This window comes from Psammomys obesus, unplaced genomic scaffold, assembly GCF_907164565.1.
Source record: "Psammomys obesus unplaced genomic scaffold, mPsaObe1.curated_primary_1811, whole genome shotgun sequence".
Taxonomy (NCBI): domain Eukaryota; kingdom Metazoa; phylum Chordata; class Mammalia; order Rodentia; family Muridae; genus Psammomys; species Psammomys obesus.
This window is the reverse complement of record NW_026585691.1, coordinates 1,904,683-1,924,113: the sequence shown is the minus strand read 5'-3', so window position 1 is coordinate 1,924,113 and position 19,431 is coordinate 1,904,683. Positions and strand designations below refer to the sequence as shown.

The following is a 19,431-nucleotide window of genomic DNA, read 5'->3' as shown; positions in this document are numbered from 1 at the left end:
AAATAAGCATATTTCGAAGGAGAAAACATGTTTGACCAGCAGGGTTACCAGCTTATTTGCTGAGCCTTTCAATTTTTTCAGATGCTGCAAAAGCAAGGACAAGAAAACTCTAGTTATTATCCCTGCTAATACGGCAGCCTTTCCCACACCCGCCTGTGGCTAGATACAAAGTAAAATAATCTTTTCAGTCCGGACTTTTAGACTAGCGGCCACATCCCACTCCATGCCCGAAGATCCTTCGGGTGAACAGGTTATCTACACTCATCCCGGCCCTGAGGCGATTAAGGCTTGGAGAGGCGGCAGGCGCGGGCGGGGCCGGGCCCAGGCGGCTCTCCGCCCGGGCGAGGTGGAGCCCGGTGGCGGGAACGCTTCTGCCGCTGCCGGACGGACCAGGCCCGAGGGGCGGGCCCCAAGCCTCGGCCTCGCCTCCGCCCGCCGCCCGCCGCCCGCCGCGCCGGGCGACGCGGCCAGCATGCTGCAGAAGCGGGAGAAGGTGCTGCTGCTGAGGACCTTCCAGGGCCGGACGCTGAGGATCGTGCGCGAGCACTACCTGCGGCCCAGCGTGGCCTGCAACAGCCCGCTGTGCCCGCAACCCGCCGCCTGCCGCAACGGTCAGGGCCGGGACGGACGGGGAGGCCGGGGCGGAGCGAGGGAGGCCGGGGCCTGACGTAGCGAGGGCTGCCGAGCGCGAGCGAAGGGAGCCGGGGCCCGAGGAGCCAAGGCAGCCCGGGCCTGGCGTCGCGGTGTGAAGCGAGCCGGGACCTGAGGCGCGGGGGCGGCTTGGGCCTGGCGTCAAGGCCGGAGCCGGGCCCTCGCGGGACCGCGGGCAGCCGGAGCGAGCTGGGGCCGCCGGGGAGCCGTCCCGGAGCGTCCCAGTGTCCGGTCGGCCCTCCTGCTGGTCGGAAGTAGGCGGCGCCGGCCTGCTGCGTCAGGGGCGCCTCTCTCAGGACTTGCCTACCGCAATGGCCGGGTCAAACGGGAGGCCCCGAGGGCCCGCAGGCACCGGGTGCTTGGGGTTCCCGAGGGCCCTGGGGCCGTGGGCACCTCCCTCTTTCCGCCCGCAGCTCGGTGGCAGTGAAGCAGGAGAGGCCCGCCCGAATGTGGCCGCCCTCGTCTTGCTCCTGAACACACCGCTGGACATTTGGCACAGCCTGCTCTGCTCCACTGCTGGCCCTCCAGCGTGACAGCCTCTTCGTCCAGGATTTGAGACGTGGGCTGGGGACTGCTGAAGGCCCGACTTCCCCCCTTTTTCAGGCTGCAGGGTTGCTGTTTGTTGCCCCTAGCGAGAAATGAGCGTGAGGGGTCTTTTCACAATGTCAGATTGAGGTCACAGCTTGACCAGCTGAGTGGAAGCCCTACCCACAGCCCCTGGATTGTACAGCACAGCCTTTCTGGTACATTCTCTTCAACCCTTAGGAGCAGTGTAGCCATGTTCAGAAGCTTCCGACAGAACAGCCTTGAAATTTTTGGGTACACACAAGTAATTAACACATATACACTCTTGCACTTTTACATATGTGCATATATGTGTACATACATGTAGAAATAGATGTAGATGTATAATGGACATGTAAGTATCCGATACAGTTCTCATGCACGTCAGTGGTCCGTTAACAGAAATTTAGCTTCTTCCAAGGATGTACTTGTTTTTAAAATATCAGTCATCCTCCCTCGAAGTACAGGCAACAGCATAGACCATGTTCGGCTCGTATTTAATCACGGTTGAGAGAGAGAGAGAAGGCGGCAGTGAATCTGCTCTGAACTTTGGGCCTCTACCAAAATAGATTTGTCTTGTCTTTTAAAAACTTGAAGGTGAAATTAAGATGAGAAGTTATTTTGCACACCAGGGGCACTGTGACATTGAAATAGTCATAAACCAGGTTTGCCAATGTTACCTAATCGCTTCCGCTCTGAATTATGTTTCAGATGGGAAGCTCTTGTCTGCTGAAGTGACTCATTATATGATCCCAGACTGGAAAGTTGTCCAGGATTACCTTGAGGTCCTCGAGTTCCCCGAGTTGAAGGGAATTATTTTCATGCAAACGGCTTGTCAAGCTGTGCAGCATCAGAGAGGCCGGAGGTATCTGTTTTGCATTATTTATTTATTTATTTATAGAACAGGTTCCCCTACCCTCTTCAGAAAAGGTCCCTTGTTGGCGGGGAAGAGGAGGAATTCATTATTTTGTCAGAAAGGAGTTTGAAAACTAATTTGGTATTCTCTTTGCTGCTGAGGAATGCAGTAACATTTATATGTGCGGATCAACACCTGGCCAAAAGATCTGACTGTAGATCAATAATCTGCAGTGTCCCCAGGATGTAGGTATTTAAGATTCTATGGTGAATTGGCTTCTGATTTACATATTTATAGGTAGCACAATTATTTTGCTAGTAATGCATATTATTTAATCCTATTTATAGATATATTGTTTCAGGAGCATTCTTTTCTTGGGAAAAGAATACTTTTAAATCTTATCTTCCTTTGTGGATACAAATTGTACTTACAGTGATTTATTCAATACAATTAAAAAATAGCTCATTCTTATTTTTAGATTAGTCCTGTAACTATCAGCCACAGTAATTGTATTTTCTGAACAAAACATTTCTAATTGGACCAGTTTAAAATACTTGCCTTGTACCTAAATGAAAGAGTAATTGCCCCTTTCTGTGCAAATACCCTAAAATACAGTTTTGCTTCTTTTAACAATGGAAACTTTTATGACCTGAACTTAAAGACTATGGGAAAAGCATGTTAGAATTTTATACTCAAACCCTCAACACCCCAAGTTATTTAACAAGCAGAAGCTGTATTTATTCTGTTTTTAAGATGTTTTGGTTTCTTCAGACTTTGGTAGTAAAAGATAAAGTTTTTTATATTTGTATATGAAAATGATAAATTGTCCTTATGCTCAGTTCAGAAAAATATACATTAGCTGGGATGTGCATGGGCTTTTTTTTTTTTTTTTTTAAATTGAGTTTTTTAAAATGAGCTTGAAGTTTATTTTATTCAGACACAGATATAGATGTTTATACACATCCAGGTTTAAGCACTGCTGCAGGTGTCGTATTTCAATTTCTTTTACTAAAATCAATTTGTTGTTACCGTTGTGAGGCTCGCACACTGCAAGCCTCTTCAACTTCTGCTTTCTAAAGTGTTTTTAATATTAGGATTGTTTTGAAAACCAATTCCTGGGACAACCGAAAGCAAAGAGTTAGAATTTAAATGTCCTTTCTCCTGAATGTTCATAGTAAACTTGATCAAGAGCTACTGCTGTTGGGTTTTGCTGTGTTTTACCCTGTGTCTTAATATTTGTATGATAAAGCAAAAGGCGAGAAGTTGGGAAGTGACCTGCTGCCCCTGGTTCTTCATTAGGTAAGCGCTTTGCCAGCTTACACTGCTGATGGCTTTAACAGGTGAACCTAGCAGAAAACGTTCTCCTGGATATCTTATAGCCAGGCATAGTGGTAGACACCTGTAATCCCAGCAGTTGTAAAGTAGAAGGGTCAGCTCTAGGTCAGCCTCGATTATACAGAAAGCTTGAAGCCAGTATAGACTGTATGAGACTCTGTCTTAACAAACAAACATGCATAATTTTGTTGGTATTTAGCTATAAATCTATTTATATTCTTCATCCTTAATAAACCTTAAAACCAAATTAGACCTTTAAGTTTAATAAACAGCACAATATTATAAAACTATAAATGTATTACAGTAGTCCTCTGGTTTATAAAAGGAGTTGGTCCTAGGAACCCAAGGCTACCAAAATCTTCAGCTGTTCAAATTCTAGATATAAAATGGCATGGGGACAGCTGGGGAGATGGTGCAGCAGTTAAGACCATTTGTCACTCTTACAGAGGACCCAGGTCTGATCCCCTCAACCTCGGGGTGGTTCACAACCATCTAAAACTCCAGTTCCAGGGGATCCAATGCCCTCCCACTTCTGACCTCTGTGGGCACCAAACATTTTTGTGGTATGCAAACATACATTCAGGCAAAACAGCCACACATAAAATGAATAAATACAATTTTAAAAATTTTTAAATAAATCAATACATAAAATGGCATTGGGCCAACAAAGTGGCTCAGCATGTAAAGGAGCTTGCCACCAAGCCTGAGGACTTAGTTCAATCCACAGGGTAATGTAGATACAGAGGAGAGAGCCTCAGATCCCTCCGATTGTCCTCTGACCACATGTACACTATGACATGCCCATCCCCCCAAAAGATAAGTATACTAACAGTTGTTTTAAATAGCATGGTGTTTGCATATACCCCTCACTCATCAAGGATGAGGCTCTGAATCATCTCTAGGTTACTAAAGCACCGAAAGCAGCCCAAGTGCTGTGTAGACTGTCGTCATACTGCGTTGTGAGGAACAAGGACAGAGAAAGGCACCCATTCTTGCTGCAGCCAGCTCTTTGGCTTCTAGATGTTCTGTAGATGAAGTGCTCTCCGGTGTGGAGCATGGGTGCACAGGGCGGCTCCCGGGGAAGTGGAATTGTGTCATTTTAAGGAAATGAAAGCACCAGAGTTAGATTTAACAACAGAGAGATATAACCTGTAATCCTGTTGTGTGTTTTATATTTTGATCTCAGGAATACCAATGCAGAGAGTGCCTGTTCGCATAAATAAACTGCAGAGAACAATTGAATAATGTCAAGTCTCTGATTGTTCAGGATAATCACACATCTGTCACCTAGCAATCCTCAACTGCTTATTTAATGAAGGGGCACTCGATGGCTCTGAGAGCCTCTCACACAGTCACGCATTCAGGTGTCATGTGTTCATCCAGATGTTTATCCAGAGACTGCTAGACTGAGAACACAGCAATACAAAAAGGCAGATCCAGTCCTAAGAGAGGACAGATGCGCTCAAATAATCTCTCACAGATGTAGAGCCACACCTGTAGCAGATGTTCTGAAGTACCAGGACATGGCTAGAGCAGAGCCCCAGCCAACCAGGGAGCAAGGAAGGGCTTTACTGAGTGAGCTGCCTACAGTGAGCGTTTACGGACAAGGAGGAGCAGACCAGGCAAAGTGAAAAAGCTCTCTAGGAAAAGGAGAAAAGGCACACTCAAGGAACTAAAAAGACACTTGGAAGGCCTTGCAGGCTTTGGGGATGTCAAGGAAGGGTTTTATTCAAGATAGTGTGACGACAGGTTACTGTTTTAGAAGATTGCTGGGTTCGGGTGAAAAGAGTCCTGAAGGAAAGAAAATGGAGGCTGCAGCTGTAAGAGATGAGGTGTTTTATTAGCCTGTTGTGCGTTACTCTGACAAACGCTTGAGGTAAATTACTTTTCTCCTTTGTATAAAGCCACCAGCAATTCAGTCCTGGGACTCTACCTGATGACTTTTGAATCCTAACTACTTCCTGGAATCACTACTTTTATGCATAGGAGTTTGGTTGACTTTCTACACTGAATATCTCACGAGGGGATGAAATTTCAATGCACTAGAGAACACATTGAAACCTATAGTGAGGTAACTGGCAGCTTAGATATAGGCGGAAATGGGTGCTCCCAAGACCTATTCAGTAGGTGGGAATCAATAACATTTTCTAAGTATGTAACCATGGGAACTGGAAGTACATCCGTAACCATGGGAACTGGAAGAATGTCCATGTTGAAACCGAAAACACTGGCTTTATTCCTAGTGGATTTGTTTTACGTTAAAATTTTTATTTGTTATGTGTGTGTGTGTGTGTGTGTGTGTGTGTGTATACACAATGAAATATATGTGCTATGAGTGTGTGTGAGTGGAGGTCAGAAGACAACCTTTGGGACCCACTTCAGGAGCCAGGGATTACACTCATGTTATCAGTTCTGCCCAGCAAGTTATTTTTTATGGAGCTCTCTCATAGCTTAATTCACGATAGCCAGTGAGTAACAACAACCCAAGTGACCTTCAGTTGGTAATGTTTAGGAAAACATGGTATATCCAAAAAAAAAGGACCGAACATGTTAACACTTAGATGAACCTTGAAAACATTGTGCTAAGTGAAAGAAGCCAGCTATACACATGCACACACACACACACACACACACATATATATATTTATGCTGGAGCCAGAAAGAGGCTCAGGCAGTTGCCACCGAGCCCAATGGTTAAATGAATTTGTGTGTGAGTGAATTATATATGGATAAAGTTATTTTATAAATATTTATTTATTTACTTATTTTTGAGATGGGGGTTCTTACTATAGCTCTGGCTGACCTGGAACTTACCGTGTAGACCAGGCTGGCCTAAACTCATAGAGATCCTCTTGCATCTTATGTCCCAAGCAGTGGTATTGAAGGTTATTGGTGGTATTAAAGCAACCATGCATGGCTTTAATTTATAGAACTTAGTAATGATTTTAGATGTATGATGGGGAGAAAGTGGTGTCAAGGATAGCACTAAGGTTTTGGCTCAGGTAACTAGACAGAGGGAGAACACTTGAGGCAAGAACAGGAAATTCTACATAGATCCTGGGTTGTCTGAGGCCTCGAAAAGAGTAGCATTTTAGTCAGCATTGCGGACACAGTGGTGTATTAGCCGGTTTTCTGTTGCTGTAACAAGTTTACCGAGATCATTGACTCACAAAAAAGGAAGATTTGTTTTCACACGTGATTTGATATGTTCCAGTCTGTGATCTCTTGGCCCTGTTGCTTTGGACCTGTAATGAGATGGCACATCAGGTTAGGAACATTTGGCAGGGCAAAGCCACGCCCTCATGACTGGGAAGCTGAGACCAGAGTCCTGGAGTCTTCTTTAGGTGCACATCCCAAATGACCTGAAGACCTCTTCTCTGGGGGAGTCCGCGAGGTCTGCTACCTGCAAAGAAACTAACCACAGGAGGCAAGAAGGAAACTTAGTTCAGCATGGCTTGGTTAGTCCAGCTGATTCAAAATTCCAGAATCTGACCCCAAGCAGTTTATTTTTTATGTATTTAAACACAGTAAAACTTTGGGGAAAAGTTTCCTCCTGACAGTCCTCACAACAGAACTTAAAGCATGACTGCATCGAAATTCCCTTGCAAAGTGCACATCTTTCACAGAGCATCTGTGACCTCTTCCACAAGAATGGGTTCTGTTGGCTGAGAAACAATGCTCAGGATAAGGGCCTAGGGATCCAGGGTTTTTAATAAGCATGAGAGCAAACGCTGTTGCAAAATAAATGGGACATCTTTCATAAGAATGGGTTGTATAGACTGAGAAACAGTGCTCAGGAGTCTGGGAGATTCAGATGAAGGCTGGCTGCATAGACTAGCAAAAGATTGCCAGGTTATCACCAACATCCACTCCAGCCTTCCAGGTGAACAGGTGTCAGTTTCTTCTGTTGAAGAAAGAACTTTGTCTGCATGTATAACAACTCTGGTTTCTCTAGTTGTGTCCGTACGCATGTGGACCTCGAGTCTTGTACGCTCCTTAAAGGTCCCACCATTCCTAAAGAGCGTCACTGTGGGTCGTTTGACATAACCTTGGGGGACATTCAGATCCGAGCTGCAAGTGGGGAGTGCTAGCACAGCCACACCCTAACACTCGGGAGAGGCCAGGCACGGTGGGGCACGCCTTTAATCCCAGCACCCAGCTGCACAGTGAAACCTGTCTCAAAAAGCATTTGAGTGCTGGAGAGATGGCTCAGTGGCTAAAAGCACTCACTGCTCTCCCGAAGGGCCTAGTTCAATTCTCAACACCCAAATGGCAGCTCACAACTGTCTGATGTTGCCTTCTGGTGTGCAGATGTACATGCAGACAAGTGCCCATTTACATAAAATATGTAAATAAATCTTTTTTAAAAAAAGAAAAGAAAAAATTTGTAACCAACCTGAGTTTGATTTATGGGCGGGCATTGGCTCCATAGCAAGAGCCTGTCTCAAAATGTTCTATTTTGTTTTTTGTTTTAAAGCCCAAGCATTAGCTGGGTGTGTTGGTATGTCCCCATCATCCTAACTACTTAGGAAGCTGCAACAGGAGAAATGATAGTAGGTCAAAGCCAGCCGAGGCAATAGACCAAGACTCTTAAAAATAAAAATAAAAAAATTAAGGTCAGCAGATGGCTCAGCAGGTAAAGGCACTTGCCACCAAGGCTGACGACCTGAGATCAGTCTCTGAGACACAGATAGAAGGAGAAAAGCATCTCCTGTAAATTGTCCTCTGACCTCCATGTGCCTGAGTAAATAAATGTGTTGGGGTTTTTTTTATTATTATTATTCATATTACAGCATTTGATTGTTGAGATACTTCAAAATTCACTCCATAAATTCCATAAAAGTATTGGCTAATAGGACTAGAAACATAAACATTGAAATTGTAGGAGGCCTGAAAGTGAATCTAGGAGACCCTAGAGTGGCACTGCGAAGCCTAGCAAAGAAAGACACTGCTGAATTAATTTCCCCATTCTTCCTTTTTCTAGCCCTCGGTGGGTATTACCAGCAGAGGGGGCTGCTGCACCTGTAGGCAAGGCCATCATCAAATAAAAATAATAAAAAGCCATCAAGCTGGGCATGGTGCCATGCTCGTACACTCCCAGCACTTGGGAAGCCGAGACAGAAGGCTTACTTGAACCCAGGAGTTCAGAGCTAGCCTGGGCAACATACCAAAACAGTATGCCTCTTCCTCTCTACCCCATCCCCAAAATTCAGTCTAAAGAAGTTACTTTAGCCATCTCCAGGATTTGGAAAACATCTAAGCCTGTCTATGTTTTTGTTTTGTTTTGTTTTTTCAGTAAGACTGACACTTGTTTTAAGAGAATCTCATGTAGCCCAGGCTGTCTCAAACTCCTTGTAGCCAAGGATGACCTTAGACATCTAATCTTCCTACCTCTCCCAAATCCTATGGTCAGAGCTGTTCTCCACAGAATCTGGCTTAAGACTGGCATGTTTAAGATTGAAGATCTTGACTGTCTAAACCACTGCCATCACTCTGGTGAAATTTGTCCAAGGTGCTACGAAGCTTCTCTCTGCTGACTTCACACAGGCTGCTGTCTACCGAATGCTATCATAAACACTGCAAAGCCTGACTAACAGAAATTATGACTGTATTGTATGGGTGCACTACTAAATTATAACCATAAGCCTGCACCTCTCCAAGAAGCCCTGACTGTCGCACTTGGAGTGATTCACTGCTGAGTTGCCTTCTTCCCATCAGTATTCTCCTGCTGTTAGTCTATTCCCTTTATCTGGCTGACAAACGGGAACACACAGAACCCTTGTAAAGTGGAACAGAGTTGTCCTCTGCCCTCTACACAAGCCCCCCCCCATCACACATGTACAATAATATCAAATACAATTTAAAATGAAGGTGATGCTGGGTATGGCCTTTAATCCCAGCACTTGGGAGGCAGAGGCAGATTGATCTCTGAGTTCAAGGCCTGCCTGGTTTACATGGGAAAGCCTATCTCAAAAAATGATAAATGAATAAAGTGAGGGCGATGTGTGTAGAGCTGGCAGAGGTAATGGATTGTGAAGATGGCACTCTATTCAGACCCCAAAGCCGGGCTTACAGCAGTGCTGACCTCAGTGCTATGCCTACCTTCCTTATGGCCCTGCCATGGTTGACGACTGAGGACAGACGGAGCAATGTGTCTGCTGCCCTGAATGTTCTGTCCCCACTCGTCACATTTGGGCTGTTTCTCTGGCTTTCTTCCATGTGTACTTTAGGTCTCAGGCCTGCTCCAGGGAGCCACACCAGCCTTCCCATGTCCTTTCATCATTTATTCCACCAAAGCGAGTGATTCTGTGGGGTTTCTTTGTTGTTGTTGTTTAGCAAAGTACCATAGCTCCTTTTTTTTTAATTTTCATAAAATATATATACATACATAAAACTCAACATTTTTGGAGGGCAGAGCAATTTGCAGAGTGCGTATCAATCATGTGTGAAGCCCTAGTTTTGGTCCCCAGCACCACATAATCCAGGTAGGTGGAGGCAGAAAGATCATTCCATCATGTTTGACATGAGCCTAGGCTATATGGGATGCTGTCATTTGTTGTTGTTTGGTTGCTTTGGGTTTTTTGTTTTTTGAGGCAAGGTTTCTCTGTATAGCCCTAGCTGTCCTGGAGCTCAATTTGTAGACCAGGCTGGCCTTGAACTCACAGTGATCTTCCTGTTTCTGCTTCCCAAGTTCTGTGGGTGTTTTGTTTTGTTTTGTTTTGTTTTGTTTTTGAGACAAGGTCTCTCTACATAGCCCCAGCTGTCCAGGAACTCACTATGTGGACCAGGCCAGCCTCTAACTCACAGACAGACATCTGCCTTCCTTTGCCTCCTGAGTGCTAGGATTAAAGGCATGTGCTACCATGCCTGGATGAAAACCTGTCTTAAAAAAATTGATATTTCCTTAATTCTTAAGTATATAGTTTAGTGGCACCATTGTGCAGCTAGGTCCACTACCCCAAGCTTCAGAGTCTTCATCTCCCCCCCCTAAAAGTCTGGACTGCTCAAATGCCACCTCACCCTTCCTGACCTCAGCCCCTAGAAAGGAATCTGCTTTCAGCTTCCGTGTCTCTACTCTAGCTGCCTTCACAGCTGGAGCCACGTGTTTGTTCTTTTGTGACTGGTTTATTCACTCAGGGTGGTGCCCAGGTTCACCCATGTGACAGCAGGTGTCCGAGCCCCTTTGCAAAGGCTGACTGATATTGACACTGGGTTATTTATTCTTTGTCATTCAGTTGTGTCCACCTTTTGGCTGCTATAAAAGGTGCCACTGTGAATGCAAGTGTTGAGATAATCAGTTGAACCCTGTTTTTGTTTGGTTGAGTTTTGTGGTTTTATCTATGTGTATACTTACTTAGTAAACTGGGTTCAGGGTTTGCCCCAGGGCCTCGGGCATGGTAGGCAAGTGCTCCACCCTGAGCTTTGTCATGAGCCTCCAGTTCTCTCTTTCTATTTCACCCAGAAATGGCCTTGCTGAATTATAAGGCAATTCTGATTTTGAGTTTTATCTGGTCAGAATAGCTGTTTGGCTTGCGGTAGTCAGGCTGCTGCACGTGGGGCCTGGCCTGTCTAGATGGTGTCTCCAGGGCGTGTAGTGAAGTAGTGCTCACCCGCTGTAGCCAAAGGCCTGGCCTCGGAAGGTGGCAAACACTTGCTGAAGGAAGGGTGTATCCAGGGTGATAACCAAAGTGAGCGCAAGGCCTTGGCTTGGATCCCAGCACCTCAAAATCGGCAACCCAACCAATTCCCTTTGAAGTAACTGCCTGAATGTTTTCTGTAATCTCTTGATTACAGGCTCTTAGAAAGCTCTTTTCCAGAAGCTGACCCGTGGTAGACTTGCTGTTTGGGCACAGTTCTGCCTCACATCGCTAGAAGACTGTCTTGATGGGGAAACTTAGACTTTGTGTTACTGTCTCACAGATGGGTCTCTCTCTATTATCATGGAGGCTGCATAAATACAATTCACAGATAAACCTTTAATCTTTTCATTTTACATGACCCTGTCTAGGCCTACCAGCTAATGTGAACTGTATTCATGCTTAAAAGTACCATTTGCCAACAAAATAGGAACCAAAAAAGGTGCCAAGCTCTACTTGCCTCTGTGTGCTGCAGCTACAAGAAGGCAGATAATGTAACTGCATAGTAAAATGGCCAGACATCTCCAAGGGAAAGCAGAAGGCGTCTAATCGATCTGCAAACTAATTAATGAGGCCTTCCCCAAGTGCAGGCAACTAACAGGCACAACTGAGAACCACTAACACCAAGCACACCAAAGTCAATACAAACAGTTGCTTCTCAGGGATGGGTTGGTTTATTTCCTTCCTTTTTATTATTATCAGTGTGCGTGTGTGTGTATGTGTGTACACGTGTGCAGGTGCGCCCGCGATGTCACAGCATGTGTGGAGGTCAGAGGACAACCTCGGCTGTTGGTCTCTGCCTTTCCCGTTGTTTCCCTGCTGCCCACACCAGACTCACTTCTGGAGCTTTTCCTGTTTCCACCTATCTCCCAGCATAAGCACGGGGATGGCAAATACTCTCATCTGGTTTTATTTGGGTTCTGAAAAATTTGAACTGAGGTCCTCTTGTGTGTGTGTGGCAAGCGCTTTACCTACTTGCCATCCTCCCGGCCCTTATTTTGTCTTTCACCACCCTCAAACTCATGATTGCTCTGCCTCAGTCTCCCGAGTGCTAGGACATTTCTTGGGTTTTAAACAATCCATCTCTCACTCTGAAGTGCCTCATCTGTTTTGATCCTTGGCAGGAGGTGGCAGGAGATGAGTACCTGCTGAGTTAGATTTATTCTGCCCCCTGTGTTGCAGACAGTATAACAAACTGCGAAACCTGCTGAAGGATGCTCGCCATGACTGTGTGCTCTTCGCCAACGAGTTCCAGCAGCACTGTTACCTCCCCCGGGAAAAGGGGGAGGCCATGGAGAAGTGGCAGACCAGGTGTGCAGCAAGTCCCAGCCCTCTCCATAGTCTGTTCTCTTTCCTTACCTGTGGCCCTTCGGAGTTGCTCTGTACTGGACCAGAATGCAGCAGCAGCTACTGTAGACTGTCAATGTTTTAGATATGCCGTCTGAATACAGGAGTGTTAGATTTGGGATTAAGGAGGCGAAGGTACCCTCCCTGAGATTGCCTAGACCCAAGCCAGGACTGGCCGGTCCTACCAGTGGTGTAGAAGGCTTACCTTTGATGCTTTGAGTAAAAACATGACTCGATCTAATGTCCTTGGCCAGTCTCACTAAAAGGAAAGTGTTCTAGAAAATGCAATGACTTAGTTTAGGTCTGCCCAGAAGTACAGTGTGAAGCCAGCACTTGGGTGTGGCATGCTTGCAGAGAGTGGTTCCCGGGGCAGGATGGGAAGTGACGACAGTAAGGTCCTGCTGGGAACTTGGAGAGGCCCCTTGGAGTACTTCACAAGGTAGCCCAAGTGCAAGATCCCAGGCGCTTAGCTAATTGCCCCTGAGTGTTAACTTCAAGGTTCCTTGGGGTGGAATGTGAGTGCCCATAGCACCGCAGAGGAGACAGACACTGCCACTTGGACCTTCCGGGTTTATGTACTTCACTGGGAATGTGGTGCAGTCTTGAACCCAGGTCTCTAGACCCAGACTTCAGCTCTTAGCAGAAGATTGCAGGCCTATTATGTGGTTTCCTTTCAGGTCTTAGGTTACCAGCTAAAGCGGGTTTTGTCTTATCTGGGTCTTTATTTCTCATCTTCAGCAGTGTTGCTAGTCATTTCCCATGTGAGGGTAGCTCAGCCTCCAGTTAGAAGGTGTTATAAGTGACAGAGTCTGGGGCTTTCTAAACAAAAGCAGGAACTAAAAGTTGTTTTATGGGGTGTAAACATCTAGGAAGAAGAGATGGGAGGAGCTTTCTGATTCCTTTTTGTCTCTCACAGAGGGCCCAGCCCCCTGGTCCTCTAGAGTAGATACCCAGGAAGTATTTGTTATATAAAACAAGAACAAACAAACAAACAAACAAATGAATGACTGATTATGGGCACAGGGTGAGAGATAGGGCGGCTGTGTGCTGTGGCTGAGGGTCTCACGGTGCTGTGCTGTTCCAGGAGCATTTACAGCTCGGCTGTTTGGTACTATCACCACTGCGAGGACAGAATGCCCATCGTTATGGTGACGGAAGATGAAGAGGCCATCCGACAGTACGGCAGTGAGACAGAGGGCGTGTTCGCCATTTCTTTCAAGGTATTGCCAGTGACGCATGCCCAGGCACGCACACACACTCAGTATAGACTCAGTATAGAGCCCTTGGCAACACGGGTAAGACAAAGACTTCAAACCTGCAGTCCTAATACTAGAGAGGCTGAGGCAGGAGGCTTGCTGAACGTTTGAGGCCACCCTGGGCTACAGAGAGTCTGACTTAGAAACAAATAAGGGGGGGGGTGCACACCTTTAATCCCAACACTTGGGATGAAGAGGCAGTTATATCTCTGTGATTTTAAGGACAAATCGAGTTCCAGAACAGCCAGCGCTGTGCTGTTACACCAAGAAACCCTGTTCCAAAGGAAAAAACAAACAAACAAAGATGGTGGAGGGGAGTTGAGGGGGAACATAGAAGGAAGACTTTAAGATGGTCCATATTGGGAGCTGGAGGGATGGCTTGGTGTTTTGGAGGACTTGTTGCTCTCACAGAGGACCTGGTTCCCAACACCCACAGGGACTTCTGACTTCCGGAAGCACGAAGCATGTGTGTGGCGCACACACACAGACAAGTTAAACACTCAGGCACATAGAGTAAACATGTCTCCAAAAATGGTCCATAGTGTTATTGCTGACCAAGTGGCCTTGGCTTGAGCAAGTCCAGGCTGACTCCTGGAACTATGGGGAACACAGAGCTCAAGAGCACCCCAGTAAGCCTCTGCTATCAGTAAGCTGTGCTTGTGTGTGTTGTGTGTTTGGATTCTATGTCACATGTGTATGGTGTGTACATTGTTGTGTGTGTATGTATGTGTGTGTCAGTACTGGAGATTGATTGAACCCAGGGTCTCACCATACTAAGCACACACTACCACTGACGTTCCGCCCCTAGTTGTGTGTGTAGTTTCCATAGGTGACGATGGAATGAGGAGGAAACAAATAAAGCTACCATTTTGTAGGTTGAAAAAAAGAGAGAGATCACTGGCAATTTTAGTGTTAACCTGCCTTCGTTTCCTCCTCATTAGCAGTAATCAACATGTTTTTGTGGCCAGCGTAAGTATGTTACTAATAGTGATATAAATGTGTTATTTCCTCCAGTTCTTGCAGCAGGTCACTGAGGTCGATCAGAATCCTATTGTACTAGTAAGAGAAATGAAGCACGGAGAAGCTAAGTCACTTGCCCACAGGCATTTGCAACAAAATGGCTGGGGTCAGGCTTCAAAGCTTTTAACCACGTGCTGACCTGCCTTCCAGACTATTATTATAATTATTATATACAAAGGCAAACTGTTTTAAATCCAGTCTCCCTTTTCTCTTTCGTTCTTTCACTCTCTCCTCTCTTCTTCTCACTCCATGTATGTCTTTCTGTCTTCTGTATATATGTATATATGCACATACGTGTGTATGTGTATAATCTGCCCTGCCCCCAAGGCTATGTATACCAGACAGACCTCAAACTTCCTGCATAGGTAAGGATGACCTTGAACTTCTGATCTTCCAGTGGAAAGTGAAGACTTGCAAGAGCTAGGATTATAGGTGTGCACCATCACCCAGTTTATGTAGTGCTAAAGATGAAACCCAGGGCTTTGTGCATTCTACCAGCTGAGCCACGATCCTACCCGTTAAAGCCATTCTTGTATGCCAGCCACCCCTCACCCCATCAGAACTGTGTGAGGAAGAGTAGGGGCACTTGAGGAGTTGGGATGAGGCATTATTTGTATGCAGGGTCACAGGCACGTTGTTTTATTAGTGTCAGTTGCTTCAAGCTGTCATAGCAACACCATCCTCCTAGTTCTTAAAGTCCCTTCTGAGAGGTCAGACTGACTGTTGACCTCTTCACAGGTGGCAGGGCTCTCCTATCTGTCCAGTTGGCCAATCAAATCTACTGGCTTATTGCATTTTCTGATGCAAAAACCAAAATGCAGCCTCCATTATCCCTGTCAGTTTATAGAATGTCCAGCTTGATTTTGAATTGTAGATTCCATAAGGGTTCTCATGTGCATGTATTGCTAAAGATTTGCCAATAGAATTTTCTTGACTGTGCTATAAAAATGTGTTCTGGAGTGCCAGAGAATTCCAGGGGCGCTAGATATTAATGGCAGTGTCACTTGCTTTTTCTGTTGCAATATATCATGTCTTGTTCCCACAGAGGACAGTTGACTAAAATTACATTTTTCTACTTTTTTGAGAATTACTTTTTGTAGTCCAGTATTATAGGACAGTTTTATTTTGTAGAGCAGTTCTTGAGCAAATTTTGTGACCAAGGGCCCCATGGAGGTGAATGATAGCAGAAAAAGAGAGACGGTCAAGTTCAGATGAGAGAGCAGCACTCTTTGGGGACTTCCAAGTTAGATGCAAGAACCAGTTCTGCATGAAGAGGTTGTTTCCTAACACAAGTGTGGCGTTAAGTGACACATGAGTACAGAGTTGCCATGCTGACGTACATGTGGACAGAACTTTGAGGTGAAAAAAGGGAAGAAAAGTTGTACAAACAGGATGTGAAATTGACAGGAGAAATGCTGGCTTCCACACAGGGATGCTTTCTTTCCTTTATAATTTGAGAAAAGAGAATGTATCTTAGCCTTAAACTAAGTTGAAATCACATGTAAGAAGGTAAAAATACATAATAGATTTTCCTATATATAGATAGGATTCCTTGTAGACCATCATGTGCAGATGAAAAACAGATTGTGTGTGTGTGTGTGTGTGTGTGTGTGTGTGTGTGTGTGTGTGTGTGTTCATCTGTGTGTGCAGGTACAGCCACAGAAACCAGAGGAGGACACTGGCTGTCTTGCTCTATTGCTCTCTAACCCTATTTATTCCCTTGAAATAATTTACTTACTGACCCAGAAGCTAGGCCGTTGGCTAGCAGGCCCAGCAATCCTCCTGTCTCCTTAGTCCTCACTGCTCAGCACAGGCATATCTGTAGCCAAGCCACACTTTTTATGCAGGTGCTGGGATTTGAACTCAGGTCTTCATGCAAATGTTCTTACACTCTTGGTTTTGTGGTAGTGCTGGGATGCAGGATCAGCATCTCACTGCATTTCTCTGTGCCTTTACTAAACACAGAATTACCTGGACAACTTCTGGCCGGATTTAAAGGCTGCCCATGAGCTCTGTGATTCCATCCTTCAGTCTCGCCGGGAAAGGGAGAGTGAGAGTCAGGAAACCCATGGGAAGGAGTACCCAGAACACCTACCCCTGGAAGTGCTTGAGGCAGGCATCAAATCTGGACGCTACATCCAGGTGAGCGTGGCAGTGAAGGGTGGGGTCAGTAACAACCGGCGTACTTTTTTCTCCTCTCAGCGTGTGTTTCACTCCAGGGCTCTGAGTCTGATGCCTGTCTACAGGATGGGCTTCAGTAAGCAGGGGTGCCCAGCTCAACATTGTTTGGGAGCCATTTTCCCATAGTTCTTAACTGTCTAGTTCTAAGCTTTCCATGTGTCATACAAGTATACCGGTAGCCTCAGTCACTGAGAAAGACACATTTTTGCATTAGGGTGTGGAGGTAACAGCAGCATCCTCACATCTGTGAATTTGTCTTCACTCCTTTGCAATTTTCCTGCCCAGCTAGAGGATTAGAATCTTTGTGGTTTCCCAGGACCTGGAACCCAGGGGCTCTCAAAGTTTGGGGAAAGATGTGACTACAGTAAGTCCTCAGCTTTGACTTGTTTACCCACATCCATTTCCTGTGTTCATGGGTGGCTGTGTGCAGTCTTGTGCTTCCACCACAGTCAAGAATCAGAACTACTCTATTTTTCAATTCTAACCGGCAATTTACAAGTCTCTGATGGTAGCCAAAGCTTGAGGGTAGCAAGCTGAAGTCCATGCCTTAGTATAATCAGTATGTCTGGCCCTTGGTGTAGTTCAAGCTAGCAGTGTATTCCTTCAAGGAAAGAGGCCATAGTGGTTAAGGCAGGGATCACAGTCTGCTAAGAATGTGATCTTTTTCATGATTCCTTAAAAACTGGGTCAAGAAAGAACTTTGTTCACACTGATTTTTGCTTATGATTTTAGGGAATTCTGAACGTCAACAAGCATAGAGCTCAGATAGAAGCTTTTGTTCGCCTACAAGGAGCCAGCAGTAAGGACTCAGGTTCGGTACCAACCACACATTTCCGTGCTGCTTTTCTGGTTCTGGCATTATACTGTGAAGGAAGCATGAACTGTCGTGCAGCCTATATGCACTGGGCTTTACAGATTTAGGGGTCCCCATGTTTACGTTGTCTACAGTTGGTGTGGGGTTAATCTAGGAACTGAACCTAGAGCTTTGCTTAGACTATTTGTCTATCATTTCTGGCTTTTTTTTTTAATTCTTTAAAAGCTAAGCTGGGAATGATGGCACATGCTTTTAATCCTAGGATTTGGAGTCAGAGACAGGATCTTTGTGAATTTAAGGTGAGCCTGGTCTACAAAGAGAGTTCTAGGACAGCCAGGACTGCATAGAGAGACCCTGCCTCAAAAAAAAAAAAAAAAGTCAAGATAATTAAAGGAGCATGTAATACTGTGCACATCCACTGCAGTTAGTCTGACTGTGCTGCAGATTTTAAACCACTGCTTCTGGGCAGCTGCAGCCCTAGCCTCTGCTTTGTTGCAGTGCCTAAAATACTGTACAGGGAGAGGCGGCTTGCAGCCCAGGCTGCGGTATGAATGCTCCTGCACTGCCTCTCTGTGCTCTCCCATGATCACTTCTCAGGCAGAATGAGGAAACAGATGAAATACAAAGAGGGGGAAGAAGAAACCTTGGTGATGAGAAGGGGTGTCTGGGTTGAAGGCGGCTAAGGAACAGTGGCTCCAGGGCTTTTGTTGTCGGCCCCTCTGCAGGTTTGCATCTTGTCTGTGTGGTTCATCAACACGCTGACCATTCCTTTGGCTATGCAGGGCCCTGAAAGGATGAGCATAATTCTAGTGTAGGCTCACAGTTACATGCAGAAAAGTAATACCAACCTTGAAAGCAATGGGATAGAATCAAAACAAAAGAACAGAACGGTGAAATGTGGTCATTATACATTATGTACCTGTGTGAGACTGTCTCAAATTTAATAACTTTTTATTTTAAAAAACTGATGGATGGTGCCTTGTACGAGCTCATTATCCAGAGTGGCATGGGAGCAGTCTAAGTTCACCCCAACCAGGTAGAACACAAGTTTAAGCCAAACATGGTGGCACCTGTAACCCCAGAGCTCAGGAGATGAGGAGTACGGTCTCATGTCTGAGGCCACCCTGGAGCCGGGGTGTGTGTGTGTGTGTGTGTGTGTGTGTGTGTGTGTGTGTGTGCGAGCGCTATAGGAACAGAACTAATAGAATGGATGTATACACTGGCTTGCACACACGGTCCTAGTAGTCCAACAATAGCTGACTCACACTGGAGAGCCTGAGCATCCAGTGACTGCCCTGTCCATGAGCCGCTTGTCTCAGCAGGCCTGTTACGGTGCTGAAGGCCTGGAGGGTTTCTGCAGGGCTGCTGGCCTTCAGTGTGCACCGGAAGCCTGAAGAGGTTAGCTCTGATATCAGTGAAGGCTGCTGCAGCAGTAGGACAGTGGACTTGCCATCCAGGGTGAAGAGAGCAAATCCACATCCTTCCATCTGGCTCCTGCCAGAAGGTACCACCACAGTTAGGTGGGTTTTCTTGCTTCCAATAATCTATGAAGGACATACCTCACAGCGCCTGGCCACTTGTGTTCAGTTGATTTCAGAAGCAGTCAAGTTGACAGCCAAGGTTACACAGGAGAGCCATGGGGCGTGTCCAAGTACACTCACCGTTACGTGCACTTTTGGAGGTTGATGTTGAATATCTTCCTGTGTCGTTCTCTACTTTTATTTGTGTGTGTGTGTGTGTGTGTGTGTGTGTGTGTGTGTGTGTGTGTGT

General features: G+C 45.8%; 1 protein-coding gene across 1 annotated transcript in view; it reads left to right on the top strand.

Moving 5' to 3' along the window:
• Positions 1–331: 331 nt before the first annotated feature.
• Positions 332–19,431, top strand: part of Dis3l (DIS3 like exosome 3'-5' exoribonuclease) — a 37,397-nt gene continuing 18,297 nt past the window's right edge. The window contains exons 1-6 of the mRNA XM_055597159.1: positions 332–611; positions 1,927–2,080; positions 12,226–12,354; positions 13,475–13,610; positions 16,632–16,808; positions 17,580–17,658. Of these exons, the coding sequence (XP_055453134.1) occupies positions 473–611; positions 1,927–2,080; positions 12,226–12,354; positions 13,475–13,610; positions 16,632–16,808; positions 17,580–17,658 (814 nt within the window). The 5' untranslated portion in view covers positions 332–472. The remainder of the gene's footprint in view (positions 612–1,926; positions 2,081–12,225; positions 12,355–13,474; positions 13,611–16,631; positions 16,809–17,579; positions 17,659–19,431) is intronic.